Here is a 22,781-nt window from a genome sequence, read left to right on the forward strand (position 1 = left end):
AGAAAATCAGCAACATCTTTAGGGCGACCTAGTTCGAAAAAACGAAAACATCAAAATGTGGGCGATCATTTACCTATTGAGGGCCCCACAAGACGTCGCTGCTGCAGATGCGCACAGATGTAAAAAGAAGTAAGAACAAAAGCATTGACTCAAATGTGCAATAAACCTCTGTGCAAAAATTGCTTCACTCCTTACCATTTGCAATAATGTTCTATATGTTGTCCAATATAATTTGAATGGAAATAATTTTTTTTCGAGACTACTGGGTTTAATATGTCCCACCTAAAATGTCTAATGGGACACATATGTCCCGGCCCTTAGCGAAAAAAGGGCGTAACCTGCATTCATAAAACTAACATTTCTTGATATAGTATCCACATTTACATAAAATTTGACCTCAGATATATCACAAGTATAAGAAAAATAAATCAGACTCCAAAGGGTTAAAATAGTTTCAAATCATTTTTATTTTTTTAACTAATGTTTATTTTCCACTTTTTAGTTTGGCTTGCTATTTCTATTTCTATTTCTATTAGTGGAATCTCCGTTTCTCTTTTTCAATTTTATTAAAGTCAATAAGTGCCGCCTATTCAGAGTCTATGCCTGCTCACATTTGACAATGGTCAAAGACACTAGTAGCCACGAAATCCCAAAATATTTTGGAGGACATACTAATAAATCCTTCTATAGTGATCCAGAGCCATGTTTATGGCAACTTTTCTTAGTTTTTATGGCTATTTTATACGATTCCATTTGATAAAACAAGTCTTTATCGATGTTATTACCTAATAATGAACTGTTATTGCTTGATGTCAATGTTTATTTCGACTTTTGCGCCTATATTAGCATAGAAATCTCTGAGAAACTGTCACCATTAGAATAATTCACTAATGGAGTTGAATCAATTGATAACAAAGTAGGAACATTTATTTTATGTTACAAGTTGCATTCGACGTTTCTACTCAACTAACTTTATATTAGTCATTGTTTTCTTTCTCATAACCGTTAAAGATATTCTTTTGGAGTTATACAGATTCATTAGTACAATATGAAGATAAAATGAAAATTATATTCATTAATTTCACAAATAAAAATATGAAAAATGTTTGACATTAGTTGATTGAATTTCATTAGTTCGAACTTCCATGGTCTAATATAATATAAATTGATTTGGAATCCCTGAAAGAAATTAAAAAGATTACCCGAAAAATAACAATGGAGAAGGAAGTCCACAACGAATTGCCTTTCTTAGACGTATTGGTGAAGAGGACCGACACTAAATGGGAAACATATGTATACCGAAAACCCACTCACACGGGACAGTATCTGAACCAGGAATCCAACCACCATCAATCGACCAAGAGAGGAATCATCAAGACTCTACAAGACCGTGCTTTCGGGCTCTGTAATACGAAGGAAGGTCTCGAGAAGGAACTAGGCATCATCAATAATGACCTTCAACGGAATGGTTACTCCAGAGTGATGGTAGAATAGGCTTTAGCTAGAAGACAGCAAGAGCTCCACAAGGAAGAGAAGCCGCCACAACCAGTACCTGTACTTCCCTACATCAGAGGATTATCGGAAAGGATAAGAAGGATTGGGTCTAAGTATAACATCAGGACCTGCTTCAGATCTGGGAACACTATCCGTAGCAGCCTCACGAAAACCAGGCCACCAAAGGCGGACTGCGATTCCAAGAATTGCATTTACCGGATACCCTGCGAGTACGGAGAATTATACATCGGTGAAACTAAGAGGCCATTGAAAGTTCGCATTGCTGAGCACAAAAAACACACACAGCGAGGAGAAAACAGCAAATCCGGAATAGCAGAGCATGTTTGGACTCATCAACATAACATCAAGTGGGCTCAAGCCAAGGTTTAGGAGAAAATTCAAAGAAGCCGCGTATATGCTGTCCAACAAGCCAAGCTAGCGTAGAGATACGTAACATATGGAAACTTTTAATCAAGCGGAAAACGACCAACTCCCGCCAAACAGTCATCTCCCGCTGAAACCAATGAAGCCGTGAGAGGGAAGAGGGGATAGGTGAAAGCACTCGAATGACCTATAAGTAGTCAGATCTCGGAGGAATAAGTCCAGTTATCACCCGAAGACGATTGTAGATACTAACAATCGAAACGTCGTGACGTAACTTGGTTTGGAATCTTTCAATTTCTAGTTTCATTTCTTTATAATATTTTTCAATTTTTTAATTTTCAGCTTGTATTAATTTTTCAATTTTTTGGTTGTTGCTTGCATGTTATGTCTTTGTAATTTCAATTTTTTGTTAAAAAAAATTGTTATTTTTCGGTTAATCTTTTTAATTCCTTTCAGGGATATCAAATCAATTTATATTGTCCAATGGAAGTCCCAACTGATGAAATACACCACGGAACATTGTCAACCACCTTCAAACATTGGTTGATTGACATGTACAATATTTTCTTAAAAACGTTGCATTTGACCGAATTAGGTAGTTGACGGCTAATAAGCGCAGTCTCAAATTGCAATCAAAATATTTTGTAATTATGATTGTCTAGGGAATCTTGCTTTGATTGGTAATTACACTACTCAGGACTGTCAGGACTATCAAATTCCTATAAAAATCAATAATTTGGACGAACCGTTTAAAAGTTATCAGGATAAGATTAACTTGATGCAAGGCAGTAAGCCATTACGCGTCGCGTCTACTGTAAGACGACGGGGGACGATACGGGGGATTGGGGGCGGTCTAAGCAATGAAGCGCCATCGCCGAGAACGCGACCCAAACGCGGGCAAACGTCGTTGATGGTTGCGAATACGATTATCGAAGCTATTCATTACTTAGTGTAGTTGGCACATTTTTTAAGTTTATGTATTTTTAAAGTGAAAATATAAATTACTAGCTGTTGCCCGCTCGTATATTAACGTACAGACGAAGCTACTGAACCTAGAATCTCGAAATATCCAGGTAGGTTATTTGTATAGCGTAAATAGGCATCAAGAAAAGGAATAAGGAATTTCCACTCCCAAGGAAGAAAATAGGGGTTCAAAGATTGCAGTGAATTTTGTCAGTTTTGAAGTTGGAAAACTCATCATGATTTTTAGTGATTGTTTACTCCAAAATCTCGAATAATGAAATTGGTGAGATTTCTTACCTTAAAATCCATCTTGGTGAAACATTCAGCCAGTATACGAGTAACAATGTTAGGCATTGCAGGACATATCAATAAAAATTCTTGGACTAATACGCATCGAAAATATCACGTTTTGGGTGTCGCAATACTCGTCCAGTTTCAAAATATCACGCGTTTTTTAATGCCAATAACATATCATGATTGACATTAATAACAAAAAGGAATTTTACGATCCAGAGAACCAGGCAAACACGAACAGAATATGAAATATGATCGTCGCTAAGTAACTGCCAGGTTCGGATTTCGCTCCGCCGAAAAAAATTCCAAATTAACGACTTCGTTATAAACTTGGCAAGTCTACGTTCGCGCTTGAAGGTCAAAATAATGCTTGGATACTTCTGGGTAAGTGACATTAGATCGTTTTGCCAAACTGTTATAGTAAATTTGAAAATATATTTTTAGTTCATAAATTTTGAATGGAGTGTAACTGATATGTCTTGATGATGCCAATTCGGCTGGCGAAACACAAGTCTGGAAAAACAATGAAACTTGAGTATTTTCTATTGCAGAAATTAGGCAATGAATCCGAGGAAGACAAAAAATGACTTTCTCAACTGACTGACAGTTTGAGAAATATCCAGTTGAAATTTTTAATCATTTCCGAATGAGCGAGAAATGTTTTGATGAACGTACAGTCTTTCATCATCATACCTGTCATCTGGGCTGAAAATAAAGCGTGTTTGTTTTTGTTAAAAATTTTGTTTAAAAAAGTTGTTGAAAAATTGTAAAAAAAATGAAGATGATCCCTTGGTGATCGAAACACGTGGCGAGGTATTAAAATAACGGTATGGTGTTGGGAAAAATATTTATTACTACACTAAAGGTTCCAAACAGTACATCACAAGTACAAAGTTGGAGATGCTTTCAAAAATAATCTCATCAATCGTCAATTTTAACAAGAGGAACTGATCAATGACTTCTATGACGTTTTGCATATTTCAAGTATATCCACAACTGATTCATGTGATTTTCAATAGCACTTATTTCTACTGATAAATGTTCAACTGTAGACCACAAACTGTTAACATTATGAACGTCGACTTCAAAAATAAACATAGATTGCGGTCCAGTGAATATAGATATCAGAAGGTTGACCGTGGGAACTTTATGAAACAGTTTAGAAATGGATTTTGGGTGAAGATAATGAATTGTAGTATAAGTATGCGAACTACAAACTAAAAGTCTCTCAAATCTACTGGATTGAATGTATTTCGACTCACTGAAGGGTTACAGGACCCAAATATGTGGTATGCGAGGTAAAGCTCCAACAACTACCGCAGAACAAGATGTCCATACTAACTTACACACAATCTAATGCAACAGAATGTTGGTTGACACTGGAAGTCACAGCATTCTGGAAATGACCTCTGACTTTATGCCTCCAACTGTCAACTACGAACTACCTTATAAAGTACTGTTCTCGAGTAGAGAGGACTGGATCCTCCAGGAGAAGGAAATATTAAGAGAAGATAGTTTTTGGTTCACAGATGGATCAAAAACACCTTCCGGTTCTGGTGCAGGTGTTTTCAGTCGCAGACCCAGGACAGAGATATCTACCTGCCTAGAAACCTATGCGACTGTATGTCAAGAGGAAATTTACGCTATTAAATTGTGTGAGGAGGGCTTGGAAGAATCCAACCTCATAAACAAGTCAATAAAAATATTCTCGGACAGTCAAGCGGAGTGGAAGCTCTTGGCTCCTACCGAGTAACATCTAAATTGGTTACAAATTGCAAAAACGACTCTCCCAAATAGGAAAACTTAACAAACTGTTTCTGGTTTGGATTCCTGACCATACTGGCCTGGAAGGCAATCAGGCAGCTGACTCGCCTGCAAAGGAGGGGGATGCAAGCAGCCTCAACGTACCAGCACCTGTCATTGGCATCGCATTAGGCTTTGCCAAACAAACATTGAACACCTGGATGGCAAATTCACCCTTTGAAGTTTGAAACCAAGCAGTTGTTGGATTACACTTGAGATGAATTAAGATGTCTAACAGGCCTTCTCACAGATCACTGTCATCTGAATCATGATATACAGAGACTCGGACTGTCGGAAAACAGTGTGTGTCGCCTGTTTGGAAATGATGAAACAGCAGAGCACATACTTTTGTGCCTGCTCCGCTTCGGACTGAATCAGTTTTTGGCAGAGCCGCACTCTTACCATCTGGCCCGAAATACCACTCACCAAATAAACTAATAGGCTTCGTTCAAAAGCTGGGTTGCAGTAGAGGGTCGAATTAACCCACTCACTTTTGACCTGACTCAACCTACACACAAGCTTGTCCTTCGAAATTAGTTTGGTCTAATAATGCATTCATGTGTTTGAGTATACCTTTATAAGAATTACTTATTCAAACTATCATTTTTCTGGACCCCAAATTGGGGTCACGTGTTTCGATCACCAAGTGATCATCTTCGAGAGAAAGATTAAACTAGAAACTAACGCGAAGCTAACGCTATTTATAATATATAGCAGAATGTAATTCTTACAGTTTTGGGAGCTTATTCATTGAGTATACTATACGTCTATAAAAACATAAAGAATAAAAAATAGATTTTCATACTCGTTCTACTCGCCAGCAGAGCAATTTCAACATGAAAATTTGAAAAAATACTATTATGTGATAATTCTTACTGAAAAAAAATAATGAAAGCCGAGATTTTAGATGAATCAACTTCAATTTTTTCAAACTGCTATTTCGAATGCATATTTTCGAGTTATGCCAATTATTATGCTAATTATTGCCAAAAGATAATTTCTTTTGAGTGTTACGATTGTTTTCGAAATCGCTAAGCTTTATGGAAGATCCGTTTGTACGTATATTTTACGACCAATAAACGAATAAAAAATAATGAAAAGAGAAATGAAAATTCCTATGTTTCTCACCACTTTTATTTGTAACTATGTTATTGAATAAACTAACGTTTATTGTATAAGTTTGAGAATGTCTATATAGGACGAAACTGCAGTACCGTTAGTTACAAATAAAAGTGGTGAAAAACATAGAAATTTTTTTTCTCTTTTCATTATGATCTTCTACCACGTAGTAACGGGTACATCTATCAATTTATTGAATAAAAAATTATAATTGACTTTCAATAATGGGATATTTCGTCGAAACGAAGATTGATGTTGTGACTTATGGTATTAACAATAATTCAAAGAGTTGAAGAGGCACCCACCCACATTATTTCCTGGAATTTCCACCTGTGTATGTGCCATGTAAAGTTTCACGTACGTACGTGTTAGCAAATAATTGCATTGTAATTATACCTTCAATTACAGAACTGTATGATTCAATAAAAACCTGAACCTGGTCGCTCTGAGCTAATTATGGACATTAATCAAGCACCTGCCAGATTCGCATTAAATATTCAATGACTTCCAAGACAAAGGAATACCATTTTTTGAGCGCTTGACGACCGTTCCAGTTACTCTTATCATAATGAGAAATATTGTGCAACGAGTCAATTGTTCCAGGCAACATTCGTCATCCATTTCAATACCGTTCCGATGAATCATAATTGGCGGTTGATGGAAAAATTTCAAACGAAATTTTCCAAACGAACACGCTTTTCAATTTAAGGATCCAGATGAGAATGGGGAAAACATCATTGCATAGCATTGACGTTACAATATCAGCAAAAACTGAAAAAGAATTATGTTTATTGATAGTTACCTCTGAATGAAACCCTACTCGAAAAAATCTGTTAGCATGGTATTATTGGTAATGCTTTGGAACTAATGCAGAATAACGAAAACAAACTATCAAAATTGCTAGCAAGCTCAGTGCAATATAACAAATCAATGTGGGTATACCCCAGTGAACTGTACTTGGCCCGATCCTTTTTCTTGCTTCCATAAAGGCAATAACACAGATTAAAAAACTCACCTTGGCCAGCCTCATCGCTACAATCCAGCAGGACCGGACGCGCTCCGAGTCGCAGGCCAAGCAGCGAATTTGGTCGGAGGTGGTCGAAGAGGCGTCTTCGTCGGTGTTCGCCGTCGTGACGGTGGTATTCGGCCGCAGGATGATGCCCCACTCGGTGGGAGCGCGGAAGTGGTTTTTCGCGTTCAGCGCCGTATAAGCGTGGTAGTTGGTGATTTTCGCGAATACTTCAATGTCGTCGCCGACTTTTTGGTCTTCCGAGATCTGAAACAAAAATAAATTTCAAATGTATGTGAGAGGCCGGAAGAAACGGCAGGAAAACATATTTGATGATAGCCACCAAATCTGAATAGTGATTTCAAATCCTGAGTAATGTCGATAAATTCAGGGGGTGATTTCGGGAAACTCTGGATGAATGTACATTCACACAGTGTAGAAACGCTCAGGATTCCGCGGCCATCTTTTGAAACTGTACATGGTTTCGGGTTTTTGGGTCGTGGTTTGATGGAACTTCTTTCTGGCGTTTCCCCGATGCGAGACCGAGGTGGACAGACAATTATCAATCCTGAATGTTCTAGTGTCAGGATTCAGAGACCACTTAGATCATAAAGTATATTTCAGAAGGGCAACTCACACTGGCACATTAGGTATTTGACAGCTACATCTGATGATAAAATAGACACAGGCATGAACAGCTACAAGAAAAAAATATTTGATAGTGAACACCAAATCAAAACAATAATCAGGATAGATATTGAAGATGATCCCTGAGTGGGTTGGAGAAATATAAACCATATATACACCACCATATTCTCAAATATTTGGAAGGCTTCAACATTTTGAACGATCATCAATATGACTTTCGGTAACAAAGATCAACAGGCGACCTTCTATCCTATGTCACCCATATTTGGAATAACGCAATCGAAAAACATGGAGAATCAAGAGCTGTTGCGCTTGATATTTCAGGGCTTTTGATCGTGTTTGGCATGAGGGTTTGCTGGCCAAACTTCCATGCTATGGCTTGTCGGATCATTTTTGTGTATGGCTCTCCAGCTTCCTGAAAGAACATTCCTTCAAGTGGCCGTCGATAAATATTTCTGGCGTGTTCACCAGGAATCCATATTGTCTCCAACCCACTTTTTATTGTATATCAACGATAGAGGCACATCTGCACCGACAGCAGGAGGATGCATATCTTAATGGGGATCTAGAAGTGATTTCGAATTGGGGTGACAGTAACCAGGTTCAATTCAATGCCAAAAAAAACCCAGGCATCGGTTTTCTCCGAAAAGATAAAAGATGGAAGGTCGTCTGTTGATCTTTGTTTCCGAAAGCCACATTGATGATAACTCAAGATGTTGAAGCCTTCCAAATATTTGAGGATATGGTGGTTTACGACTTTCTCCATGATTTTTGATATCACTGATAGCAAAGCGACAGGTTTTTTGGAAGATTTTTTTGCCCTTAATGCGTACTAAATTAAAGTACCTATTAGAGACCTATGCCTTGGGGGGATTGACTAGTTTACGTCCCGGCGCATATAAATAAGAATGCACAATTGAAATATAACCTAACCTAACCGAACTCCTATCCTATTCTTTAATTATTGTACTAATACTAAATTGATATTATATTGAGAATATTTAAAAGTTGAATATATTGCTATATTGCAACATTGCAACAACAAATTTTCGAGACAACATCAACACAGAACGACAATGAACAAACGATTGTATCTAATATGTCTAATACTTTTCAAAATAACAATATTAACACGAAAAAACTACTTTTCGAGTCCTGAAGAAGAATTCATTTGAATTCGAAACGTTGGCAAGAAAACAATTGTTTTTTTTAATTGATTCTGTTACCCAACCTTTTTTAATAGAAAGTTTAATTTCTCATTTTTATTTATATATTAATTTGTCTAAAAACTTGTTTATTATTTTTAATTTCGGGCAATTCCTTCTCGAACTCGAATGATAACATCCTAATCCAACTGTGAGGAAACACGGAGAGCATGGACTTACTCAATAGTCGAATAAAATTTTGAATAAGAGACAAGGATTTTGTTGATATTTACGAGGAATATTGACTTCCTTGTCATACCAGGAATCGAGTAATGATTAGAACTGATACAAAATATTGGATAAATGAATGATAAGGTGGAGCATGTGTCAAGGTCAAGGTTACTCTGGTGAGATTTATACTGACATATGTAATAGTCCGGTCAAATTAGACTAAAAAAATAAGAGTGAAGGTACATAAAATTACAACAAGCTGCAAATGCGTGTAATTGTTCAAAACATAGTTTAAAATAAGATTTCAAAATTCCTAATGATTGCGATGCCTGTAAAAAATTGGTTTTTTGCGATTTTCAGGAAAACGGTAAGTTTTATCATAAAATAACCTCTGATACAAATTAAAGATCATGGAATTCTTTACAAACATTTTTTTATCAGAGCCACCGTTCCTGAGATACAACGAGTCAAAAAGTTGTAAAAGTTGTAAGGTTAATAACGATGCCGACGTACTGATTATTGAAACATCTATAGAGCAATTCAATTTGACAAATACAACTATTGTTGTTGGTGAAGATGTAGACTTACTAGTTCTTCTTACTGCTCGAACTCTGAACCTGAAAAAACTATTTTCTTTCTAAAGCCAGGAAAAGCTCAAAGTCAAACCGAAATATATTCGTCGTTTATCTACTTTTGCAAAGAGTCAACATCATGTACTATTTATATACGCAATAACTGGCTGTGATACGACGTCTGCATTTTACAGGAGGGGTAAAGCCACAGTCTTCAAAATGTTTGAAAAACAAGATTTGGTTCAACGTGCTGGAGTTTTCAAAAAAAGTAACTCGACTCAACAAGAAATTATCACCAACGGGATTCAGTTTCTTCTTTCTATGTACAAAGCTCCGAAAAAAACACCTGCTTAGATAAGTATCGGTATGCATGTTTCGTAAAAAAACACTAAAAATAAGAAACAGGTGCAGTGAGCTTGTCTTCCTCCAACCTCAGTTGCTGCTCATCAACATCTTTCCCGGGTATATTACCAAGTTCAAGTATGGCTTGGTTATCAGCTAGACCCAAAAGACTGGGGTTGAACGTTGGTCTCTGGCATGTACACATTGTCAAGGCCAGTCATGTTCTACTGCTGAATCACCAATAGTGGAAGATTCATTTGATACCAACGAGGAAACATGCGATACATCACTCTTGACGCAGTTTACCTACACCCAGGATGAACATCAAGAAGAAGAAGAAGATCAAGAATAAGAAGAAGACCAAGAAGAAGAACGACAAGAAGAAGTATTTGAAGGTTATGACTCAGATGAATACCTTTTTACATTTTTTATTTTATGATAAAACCAATTTTTTTCAAGATTTTTGACCTTTGACTTCGAATAAATTTTTTTCCAGACATCGCAATCATTCGGAATTTTAAAATCTTATTTTTTATTATGTTTTGAACAATTATACGCGTTTTCAGCTTGTTGTGAATTTACGTACCTTTCAATGTCTAAATTGACCGGATTATAAATGTTTATGTTAATTCATTATGACACATTATACAGGGTGTCAATTTGAAAACTTCACACCATTAATATCTTCTACATACATATAGATGGAGCTGAAGATTTTACTTCATGTGGTTCGAAGCATATACGATTTTTTTCAATTAAAAATATTGTCGTCCAATGTTTGACTGGCAACCTGTCATAAATGTATTTTCCTATTCATATATTTATGTGGAAATTTGAGTTTGGTTGACTATGCTATGGACGTAGTGATTTTGCAGCGGGAACCTAGACTAATAGTCCTTGAAACTTTTCCCATTGACTATAAAATTGACCTGTTCTTTAGATAACTCATATTTTTTACTCGAAGGGAGATATTAAGGGCAAGAAGTTCCCAAATTGACCCCCTGTATATATCACTCTTGCTAACGATACAAAATTATTTATTACGTACAAAGACATCTCATTACAGATGAGCCCAGAACTTAGATATCGACTGCAATTCCTTAATGTGAATTCTTTTACGAGTCTGTATTTTGGATTGAATTCTTTGGTAATATTACTTATATTTTCAACATACAATTATGGTAACTTGTTGGAGTCGCGCTGAAGAAGTTTTGTTTTTCTTAAATTTCAAGTTGGTTGTTACTGTATCTCCTTAATGTTATGCAATTCGTTTTCTGAGATAACGTTCTGTTTGTCCTAAGTAAGTTGCATCACAATCTTGACAAGAACTATTAATGTAATATAAAAGATACCATGTGAATTCAGTTTTTTTATGTACCGACGCCGAAGGCGGAGGGATGTTACCTAAAATAACGTGCTTGAGGAAGTTGTGATAAAATTATGAGTTATTTATCAATGTTCGAGGGATATTCGGTGAGAAAATTTTTTGCAATTCGAACAAAATTATTTATTGAACACACAGTTATTAAAAGAACAATTCGTATAATGATATTCCGTTGATCTTGCTCTATTTGCCTCGGTTACTGCATAGGTGTTTCCACGCATACTATTGATTATTTGGTTATGATGTTCCTGATCAATATTCAAATAAGGTTTTATGGATTTTCCATTATTGTGCCCAGTAATTTTCAACAATTGCTGTTCTTGAACTCCACTCTTAGCTAGTTGACTGACTGCAGTTGCTCTATTAGAGTGATTGTTTATTTTCCTCTGTTTCGTATTCAAGCCAATTGCTTCAGCAGAAGATTTCGTCCATCCGTTGATTATATTTCTACCCAGAGGCATATTGTCATACCAGTTATCGCTTCCTGTCTTCCAGTGACGATTTGGCCTTAAAAATAGTCTATTTGTCTTGATATTTGTGCCTCGTTTTGATAATAATTTAATGAATAATCTGACAGGACAAGCATTGTTATCACTATTTTGAACTAACCATTTGCTAGAGGTGCAGTTCTTTGAACCCCCTTTGCAGGTTTTACTGAAAATTGGATTATATTCTATCCTATTAGTTGGAGATCCATTGTTGTCCTTTTCGATATGAACATAATCAACTAAGCAAGCAGCACCTTCACCACCTCTCCAAGCCAATTCCACCGCTGCTATGTGATAAAATTTGCGTGGGAGTCCTATAGGGGTATTTTCATCCCAAAAGTTTATAATTTTACTCATTTCATTTGAAGTTAATGGTACTGAGCCTGTTTTGCGTTTAGTGGGATCTGTTTGTAAATTTCTTCGTGCTGCGTCGCGTGCATTCCGCGCTTGTTTGAATGCAACACTTTTAAAGGGGTCTAGCATGATATTATACTCCTTGTAATACTTTTCTTGTAATAATTTGCTTGTTATATTCCATACGGTTTCAACAGTAGCCTCCTTAAACTCTGTGCTATCCTTTTTTCTCATATTAATCGCCCAATCCTTGAGTATTAATGCAAGCTCTTCGAGAGTACGATTTCCATCCAATTCATATTTTCTGGCGTCACAAAACTCCATAAATATTTTCCAAGTGTAATTTTTACTATTGACAGTATTTTTTGGTGTATTTTCTTCAATGATTTTGTCAATTGCCGCATCATTTTGAACACCAAAGCGAGGAAGTGACATTTTCGAATTAAATTGAATTACTGAAATGTCAAACAACTTTATTGTGTTGGTTGCTTAGCAATGTCATGACATAAGTGATAAATACCCGTGAAAACTATCCATGGGTAGTTATCAGTGTAATGATGGTTTCATTGGTTATTACGACACACATGACTAGAAATAGACAAATTTGATAGGATAATTTTTTTGACAAAAAATTTTCAACATAAAAATAATTTTGATAGTGATGAAAATTATATCCCAAGTTCAAATTATGGCTTTAATGAATTTTAAGGGATTCCAGGCTTCGAGTATGACAATTTCAATTCACATATTTAAAAAAATAAAACAAAAATCAAAGATTTCACCGACAAATATTGATTTTAACAACAGCATGGTTTATTACCGATTCCATTTGTGGTCGAGTTCGTTGAGGTCACGCGGAGAAATAATTCCAAATGTACTCATTTATAGGCCAAGGATTTATTTTAAATGAGAACGTAGTCGGCGGTGATAAGAGAAGAAATCGAGTGATTCTGCCGTTTCCTGGACAGTTATCAACTGCAAATAAATATGCACTGTGATGAAGTAATCAAACCACACATTAAGAAAGTGTCTGCAATGAAATTCGAGATTTATTTGAATAATTCACAGAACCGATCCAACAAAGAATGCCATTTTCGTAGAAGAAGAGAATAATGGGGAAAAAGAGATAGAAATCAGCAATAAGAGTATACAGTAGCTCATATCGGGCTCACAATATGATTTTCAGTGAAAACTGAGAAATAAAACTTTCCATGTTTTTCCACCACTTGTAATTATAACTAACAATACTGCAGTTTGGTCCTATAGAGACATTTTCAAAGAAATACAGAGAAATGAAAATAAATCATGATGTTAGCCCTTATACAGTGCATTTCTTTAATGCCCCCCACTTTTATTTTTTGAACGGGTCAGCTCAAAAAAAATTGAAATTTGGGATAATGAAAATAATGCATGAATACTTTATTTTGAAGTGAAACTGACAGATGAAACTTTCAAGATGGCGACTGGGCGCCATCTGGAAAAAAAATTAAATGGAAAGGAGGGTCTTGTGACACATCTTTTTGAAGCTCCTAACGAATACTTCACAACCCTAGAATATGAAGTCAATATCTTCACCTACTACAAAATGGCGGAAAATTTAATAATTGCCTGAATACATTGACATTTAACTACATAATATGAGATATTTCACGCCGAACATTTTCGAACACAGTAACGTCAATATTTCTACAAATATTTATTATTCTCTGCCGAATATCCGATATTGAAGCAGGTTCAGAGTCGTACACCTTTTGCTTCAAATAGCCTCATAAAAAAAAAGTCCAAAGGTGTCAAATCTGGCGAGTGGGCTGGCCATTCTGTAGGACCTCAACGGCCAATCCAACGACCAGGGAAAGTAGTATCCAAATGTTTTCCTATTTATCTGAAGTAATGTGGTGGTCCTCCATCTTGTTGGAATACAATATTCATATGAAATTCATTAGGATTCGGTTTGACGATTTCAGTGATGAGAGGGTCAACAGTAGTTTCCAGCATATTGAAATACAGTTCCCCTGTTAAATTTTGATCAATGAATAGAAGTCCTACAATATGGTTTCCCAATATTCCTGCCAAAAACGTTATTTTTTTTCTGGATATTGGGTATGTGTTTCTCGAAAAACGTGAGGGTTGGTGTCACTCCAATAACGGCCATTTTGTCTGTGTACATTCGTCACTAAAACAAATATTGTGGAGATAGGTAGGATGCCTTGCAATGGTTTGCGTCATGATTTCGCAGAATTCTGATTTTCGATCAGGGTCATCTTCAGTTGATTGGTGTACCATTTTAATTTTGTATGGATGATACCTATTCCTCTCCAAAAGTCTCCACACAGTAGAAGGAAACACCTCACAAACATTCGCGACGGAATAAGTAGACTGTTCAGGATTTACTACCATCTTACCAATTATTTGCACTTGCTTGCACTTGCTGCACCGGTAGTGGTGAATTTCCTTACAAGTTCCCTCAAATATTTTCTACAGATAGGACAATTCGACAAACGTTCATTGAACATCCTTTCGGTTCCGTGAAAGTTACCGTAACTAAAAAATCGCTTCAATTTTTTCATCCAATGCACGAAAATTGACGATATTAGAGATTGTTGACGTGGTACCTTTCTACTTGTAAAACCGAAAGCTAAATGAGAATATTCTAACTGAACAATGATGTTCATTGTCGTACTGACATTTTTTGTCGTTTTTATGTTGTAGGTGTTGGTGCATATTTTTCAAGTTTTTCCAATAAATATGTGTTATTGAAGCAGTCATGCTTTAGAAAGGTGTAAGAATATTCCAACAAGTATTTCGTTATTTTCAAATGACTCGATAATGTTCTGAGTAAACTGTATGGTTGCTGTGTCAATTGATCTTCCTTCAATATATCCGTGTTGAGTTGGTTTTGAGAGATTACAATGTTTCATGAAGTTAATTAATCTATCACACACACATCGTCATTTCAAAAAGTTTAGAAAACGATGGCAACACACTTATAGGCCAATAATTTTCAAACAAATCGCAATCTCCTTTTTTGTATATTGGTGTTATGAGAGCTAGTTTTAGTTGTTGAGGAAAAATTCCATATTTGAATGAGTTATTCATTATAAAGCAAATTATTTTGGAAATATTGTCTATGCATATTTTAATCAGAGTTACTGGTATTTCGTCAATGATGTTGTTTGGTATCAGGGTCGATTTTAATTGAAATTTTTTTTCCTCGGCGACATTTGTGTAATCTGTTGCCTAATTTGGGCTGTGTAGAATTGTTGATTTTGTAGTGAATTTCTATTAGTCCTCGGTAAATTCTTATTTTGACACTAGTTCAATTTTTGAACGGGAAGTCTGTTCAAGATATAGATTAGGTCCAAAGTGAGTGGGTATATTCGACCCTCCACCGCAACCCGCAAGCGTTTATTGTGGCTCACACATATTCACACTCGACCAAATAAACCCAGATTCTTACCGAAGCCGATTAGTTTGTATGGTGAGTGGTTTTTCAGGTCAGAATAAGAGTGTGGTTGTACCGAACTCTGAAAACCTGTTCCATCCTTTTCCAAACAGAGGCGACACCCACTGTCTTCCGACAGTCCAAGTCTCCTCATATGATTTTTCAAATAACAGTGACCTGTTAGATGGCCTGTTAGCCATCGTAGTTCATTCCTAGTGTGGTCCAACAACTGTTTATTATTATTATTATTATTTATTTACTTCAGGTACAATATAAAATACAGAATATAGACATAGTAAAAACAAGTTAGGTTAATAAACTAAGAAGTCACATAAACTGTATCCAGTTTGTAACTAAGTACTTTCATTAGAGGCACTAATACTTGAATCACTTCAATTATTGTATGTATGTATATAATATCATCTGTATATATATATATATATATATATATATATATATATATATATATATATATATATATATATACATATATACACAGACATATACACACACATACGCATATATACACACATACGCATATATACCCACATACATACATACACATATAAACATACATATGGTCAGTTTGTTTTTCGATTTAAAGATATATTTATATAATAACGGAACACTAATTGAGGTTAATAACTATATATGTATAGACACAGAAATATTATCAATACACTATTTTATGTATCTCTGTACGTGGAAAACTGGTAATGTAGTCATTTAATCGTTTTTTAAATTCATTTTGGTTTTTTGAACTTTTTATTTGATTGGGTAGCGAATTAAAAAATTTGAGGCTGAGGTAGCTGTAGCTTTTTTGTCCTACAACTTTGTTCATAAACGGCATTTTGAAGTTAAGTTGTTTTGTTCGCGTGTTGTATTCGTGTTCTATCCTGGGGTGTTTTTGTTTCGATTTGAAGCATTTTATATTAGTAATCAGAAAGAAGAGCTGCACGGGATCAAATATATTTGTTTCGTGATAAAGAACATCTGTTGGGTGATTCCTCTTTTTTTTAAAAATTATTTTAGGGATTCTTTTTTGTGTTATTATCAGTTTATTCATAGTAGTCTTTCCAGTTGATCCCCATGCCAGTATCCCGTAAGTTATATGCGTTTGGATGAGAGCGAAATATAACGTTTTGAGTGTTTTGTTGTCTAATATGTCTCTTTGGACCTTGAAACGGTGCATTAGAAATTGAAGTTTTTTTATTACATAGATTATGTGGGATTCCCATTTGAGTTGGTCATCTATAACAATCCTGAGATATTTAAACTGTTCAACAGGTGTGATATTAAACAAGCTGGACACATTGAGGGAAGTAAAAGATGGTCAGGAGCGCGCAGAAGCATAAATTGGTAGGTAGTACGTTTTGCTGAAATTTATTGTGAGGAGTTTATGTGAAAACCATTTTCTGATATTTCTGAGATCAATCTCTACTTTATTTTTCATAAAAAATGGCTGTGTCATCAGCACATGTGAAAATTTTTCCTATTGTTGGTAGTAAGAATAAGTCATTAAGGTAAATATTGAAAAGAATTGGGCCCAGGGTAGTTCCCTAGGCACACCATATTCTATATTCTTGTATTGACATTTGTGGTTTCCAATTTTTACGCATTGCTTTCTGTTTAGCAGGTAACTCTGAAACAGCTTTAGTGTTGTTCCTCTTATACCTATGTTTTCAAGTGATTTGAGAGGGAGTGGGTGGCTAACTGTGTCAAAAGCCTTTGACAGGTCTATGAAGGCACATAGAGATGCCTTCTTGTTATCCATAGCAGAATACATCTCAGTTGTTAGGTCTAGGACAGCATCTTGGGTCGTCACACCTTCTCGAAAACCATATTGTCTAAAGGAAATAATGTTATATTTTTTGAGGTAGGACGATAGTCGTATTTTTATAATTTTTTCGAAAATTTTGGCTACAGAAGTGATCGGTGATATTGGTCGATAGTTTATAGAATCATTTTTATCGCCGTTTTTATAAATTGGTATCACTTGTGTCAATTTCAGCACGGATGGAAAAATACCGTCTATGAAAGATTTATTTATGAAATATACTGATGGTTCGGCTATGAATGGAATTGTGTTTTTCAAAAGTTCAGCCTTTATTCCATCGACCCCCACCGCTTTTCTGTTTTTCAATGATAGAATTATATTTTTTATTTCGGTGGAATCAGTAGGAAATAAAAACATTGACATATGATTATTGATATTTCTTCTCGGACATTTATAATTTGGATCGACTTTTATTTCTCTTGCTAATTTTTTGCCTTGGAGTAAGCCAATTCTGGAAGATTTTGTCAGAAGTCCATAAATCTTCTTGCCATCCAGATGTTCAATCTTTGTTTGGCAAAGCCCAAAGCAACGTCAATGACAGGTTCTGGTCCGATGAAGCTACTTGCAGCACCCTCTTTGCAAGGTAGTCAACAGCCGCATTGTCTTCCAAATGACAAATTCAATGGGATGCAATCCATGAGCTAGTTCTCTATGTTTGTTAAAGATGTATTTTTTGTTATACTTGCAACATTTATCCACATTCAGTATTCGCTTGAAGATTAAAAATACATTAGACGTTGAAGTCAAGAGCCTTAATACATTTATAACCAGCTCCACGCTGCAACTAACAATCATTCTAGTTTTGGAAGATAATGACGGTGCGTGTCACGACACAATCGCCTTATAATACTGCCGAGCGTTTTTCTTTGATCACCATACAGTTGCGACTTCATGTTTCTCATACGTAATATTTCTTCAAAGCCGATTTGATAATTTCAACTAATCTTCAAAGGCCAGAGCATTCATTTGCTTATTAATTTACTCGGCGATGTCATGACCAATTCAGTTTGAGGCGGCGTTGAAAAATAGATCACAACAAGGGGCAAAAATACGCTGTCTATTTTCAAAAAATTATCATTTTTCTCAGAGAATATCAATGGTTTTCATTTCCTCAATTGTCGTGAAACGCTATCCTTTCATGGGTCTCTTCAATTTCGGGAATAGAAAAAATTCGTATAGGGACAAATCTGGTGAATACGGTGGCTTAGACATGATTACGATGACGTTTTTACGATTTTACGAACAAGCAATGACGAGTGAGCAGGTGCATTATCGTGGTTCAGAAGCCATAAATTGTTTTTCCACAATACCGGTCATTTTCTTCTTATCGTTTATCGCAAGCAGCACATGACTCCAAGATGATACTTCTGACTGACCATACGACCACGTAGCAAGAATTCCTGGTACACTACGCCACGGTAATAGAAGGAAACGTGAGCAAAACCTTGACATTTGAACGAATTTGGCGTGCTTTTTCGGTCTTGGCTCTCCTGGGCTCTTCCATTGGGATGACTCGACTTTGCTTTCGATGTCATAACCATGTACCCATGATTCGTAACCAGTTAAGACTCTTTTAGGCAAATCTGGATCAAAAGTGAAAGCTATCGTATAAGGAAATAAATAATTTGAACTACATATACAGTAGAGGCTGCCAACTACATGATGGGTTCAGTGTCAAGGCTACGGAGTCTCATCAAAGAAATCAAGCTAGACAATGAGCTCTAACAACCAAGGAGCTTCACAATAGATCTGAAAAGGTCCCAGTGAATCAGGCCATGGGCCAGCTCCCCGACAATCTAATATAATCTATACAGTAGAGTGTGTTAAACGCCTGTCTAAAAACAACTACTTCTTCGACTAATATCACACTGGATATTGAATTATATCCCACAGACATTTATCTTGCATCAGTCGGAAACATTTTTCTCACTCAAGAGCACAATCACCGTATGCCATTGTCAACATTTCAAATGTTTTGAGCCCTTAATTTATTTTTTTACTCAACATTTCATTCGAATTCTTGGATCAATTTTGTCGATAACCAACCATGCTGAACAGCTGAAATTGTGAACATATGCTCAAGTCGAGGGTAGCAAAAAAATCGTTATTCGAATGTATGTAGCCTGCAAAATTTGAACATTCAGCTAATTATTTGAACTAAGTATTTGCTCTTCGGAGAGAAAAATTAAATTATGTAATACTTAAACCATGTGGTGATACGTTCTTACCAGAGTAGATATTCATGATTTGCTCAAGTCAAGTCAAAATATGCTTTATTGTCTGAAGATTCAGATCTCATTGACAAAGCTTGGTTAAAATAATTGAATAAAAAAACAAACAAACAAAATTACACGTATTAGCTATCGCTACTCAGTCATATAAAACATGTATAATACATGTATATATAACAAAATCGGGCAGAAAAGATAACAGAAACAGTTTCTCTTTACTTAGCACAATACAACACTTCAGGAAAATAGCCAGTAATAATGTATTTTAAAAATATATTGATTACATGAACTTTATTGAGAGTCAGACAAGTCAGTAAATCAATCAGTCATGCTTTAGTGTCCAAAAAATCCTTATTGACAAAGCTAGTGAAACTTTATGGAGTCAACAATCTTGAATTTTTTAAAGAATATTGAAACATATGATATCCATGTCAGTAATTCTGGTGAAATGGTGAAAGTTCATTCTGGAATGGTTCCAAAATTGAAGATCACCAGAAGTTCTTCAAGTTTCTCAAAAAACACACAAATAATTTTGGGTCAAAAGAACCTTCTTTCATCCCAAGAAAAAGAGGACGTTTTCCAGGAGAAAACACGATATGACAGATATGACAATTTTCTTGTCCCGAAACTCCGAAGTATGCCATTGAGGATGGTAATATTCCATTTGATTAACATTTCACACGAATAGTAGAGTTCAAGCGAATGATATTTGTTTGAGTTTCATTATAAATGATTGTAATACAAACTGAATCGGAAAAAGTTAACTTCGTGTATGTATTTGAAAGTTCACATAAATATAGTTGTGATACACTGTTTGGAACCTTTGGTGTAGTAATGAATATTACTGGAGCTTCATTCCAACACCAAACTGTTATTTTTTACCACCTCGACACGTGTTTCGATCACCAAGTGATCATCTTCAAGAGGAAGATTAAACTAAATCTACATACAATGTTGTCCTTATTCATACTATACCTCTGCTAGGTACCTGCGTCCTAATTGTCTTAAATTAATTTCATAATGTGGCCTTATCTAATAGTCCGGTAAATCTAATGATTGAAATATAATTTCTATTGTTGTTAACTTGACTAACTAATCTCAATGAAGTTAAGCCTATGAAATGGCTTATTTTTAATTTTTTTTATTTTCATAGATTTTTAGCCGGACCAAAATAAGATGGGATGACTTAGCACACCTAAAATATGGAAGACCAGATAAATCAGCAGTCGCTATCATATTTTGTATCAAAACCATTCCATTTCCGGCTTTGTTTTCTTTTTCTAACTAACTTCTGGATAGTATCTGCGTTTAAAACCATTATTATGACCTATTCTTGTAATTGTATCAATTTCCCTAGCTAGATTGTCTGCAGACAAAGAGAGAATGTCCATATAGGACGAAACTGCAGTAAAGTTAGTTACGAATAAAAGTGGTAAAAACATAGAAATTTTTATTTCTCTTTTCATTATGATCTTCTACCACGTAGTAACGGCTACATCTATCAATTTAACATATCTTTCCTGAAAAATTATCCTTTATTGAATTGGTTGTGGATTTAAGACATGAAAACTAGAGAAACTTCAAGCTGTAGCACTCGAAGTTCCAAGTGAAAACCATAAACTGAAAGTAAAGTCTGAAAAATGAAATAAGCAATATTACCGTATTATTTATTCTGAAAATTTCAGTAAAAACATTTCGTGAAATACCATCAAGCATGATTTGCAGATCAAGCAAATTAAAAATATACGGGTCCACTGAAGGCGTTTCTAATTTCAATTCAATCATCAAACCCGAATGAAATTAAAACTCGTTGAAAATAATGAAGAAGGAATGTGGTGAATACTTTAAATATTTTGATTTATTTTACACCTACTCGTCGACCAGGAATTTGCATTGTTTACGAAATGGAATGCAAATCATAAACAGAACAAAGAAGCAACATCGGAAAATAATTTTCCTTGCTTCATGCCGCAAATTTTACAACAATTTAGATTGTTATCGGCCTGCCATGAGTTATTCATAGGAATGAGTAATCAGAGCGACTCGAATGAGCAGGTGACAGAAATATGAATAATTCAATTTATATCAGGCTCCTTTCTTATTAGTCAGTGGGCTATGCTTGAAGACAGGCAGTAAACAAATCTAAAGGAATGAACTTTAAAGCTTGTCTCTCACTAGTCTGGCACAGCACAGCACGGCGCTGTCCGGCGCCTGATGGCGACGGGTAGTATCATCGCCCACTTGTCCGGTTACAACCAACATACTGAAGGGGCTGTTTGTTCTATTTCGAAGGAATTTCAGTTGACATCGAGCGGTGACAGAAACATATCTATCACAAGCAATTCTGACGAAGAAGTCGTCATTACAGTGGCCGTATTGTTGAATGTAGAAGAAAATAGTCACAAAAAAGAATGTTGTGGGTCCATCCCATTCATTCCGTCCGACACTGTGGACGGTACCTTTGAAAAATGATGGAATAGCAAAACAGAATGACATAAACTTCCCAGCCACTTTTGGACAAGTTGATGCTGGCAAACTCTGGCAAGCGACGCGTTCACTTGGCCAGTCCGTCACAGCACGTACCGCTATTTGCCGGACAGGATCGGAGAGCTGGAATCCTTTCCGGTGGCGGACGCTCTTGGCTGTGCCTTGCCGGGCTATTAGTCCATACATTTTCATAATTCCAATCCTATACGTATTTTGACGGGACGGGCCGTGCTTTGCTGTGCCGGACAAGTGGGCGATAAGCTTGGATGTTCAAGCCAGTCTCGGATATACCTACACAGTATGTTGAATGGACTGACGCCTATCAGAAAACAACTACTTTCCTGGCTAATACTACGAATGGCTTTGGATTATATCCAACAGTCGTCAGTGCAGGAATCTCCACAGAAAATTTCCTGCATATGCAATTGGTAATACAACTAAAAGAGTCGACCTTCAATGTTGGAATGGGCACACTTGCAGACCGGTTTCGGGCTCCTTAGCCACTCGTCAGTGCAAGATAGTAGCCATCATCGACCACCGAAATTCATCTTGAT

The 22,781-nt window shown here is 35.9% G+C and overlaps 1 protein-coding gene across 3 annotated transcripts in view; it reads right to left on the reverse strand.

Annotated features, from left to right (window-relative positions):
- LOC111502769 (growth factor receptor-bound protein 14) overlaps positions 1-22,781 on the reverse strand; it is a 339,060-nt gene that overhangs the window by 87,563 nt on the left and 228,716 nt on the right. For all 3 annotated transcript variants that reach the window (XM_074174853.1, XM_074174852.1, XM_074174851.1), the window contains exon 7: positions 7,073-7,333. In XM_074174853.1, the coding sequence (XP_074030954.1) occupies positions 7,073-7,333 (261 nt within the window). The remainder of the gene's footprint in view (positions 1-7,072; positions 7,334-22,781) is intronic.

The sequence above is a fragment of the Leptinotarsa decemlineata genome, unplaced genomic scaffold (genome assembly GCF_025532065.1).
Source record: "Leptinotarsa decemlineata unplaced genomic scaffold, Ldec_3_MD MMD2_tig00000882_RagTag_RagTag, whole genome shotgun sequence".
Taxonomy (NCBI): domain Eukaryota; kingdom Metazoa; phylum Arthropoda; class Insecta; order Coleoptera; family Chrysomelidae; genus Leptinotarsa; species Leptinotarsa decemlineata.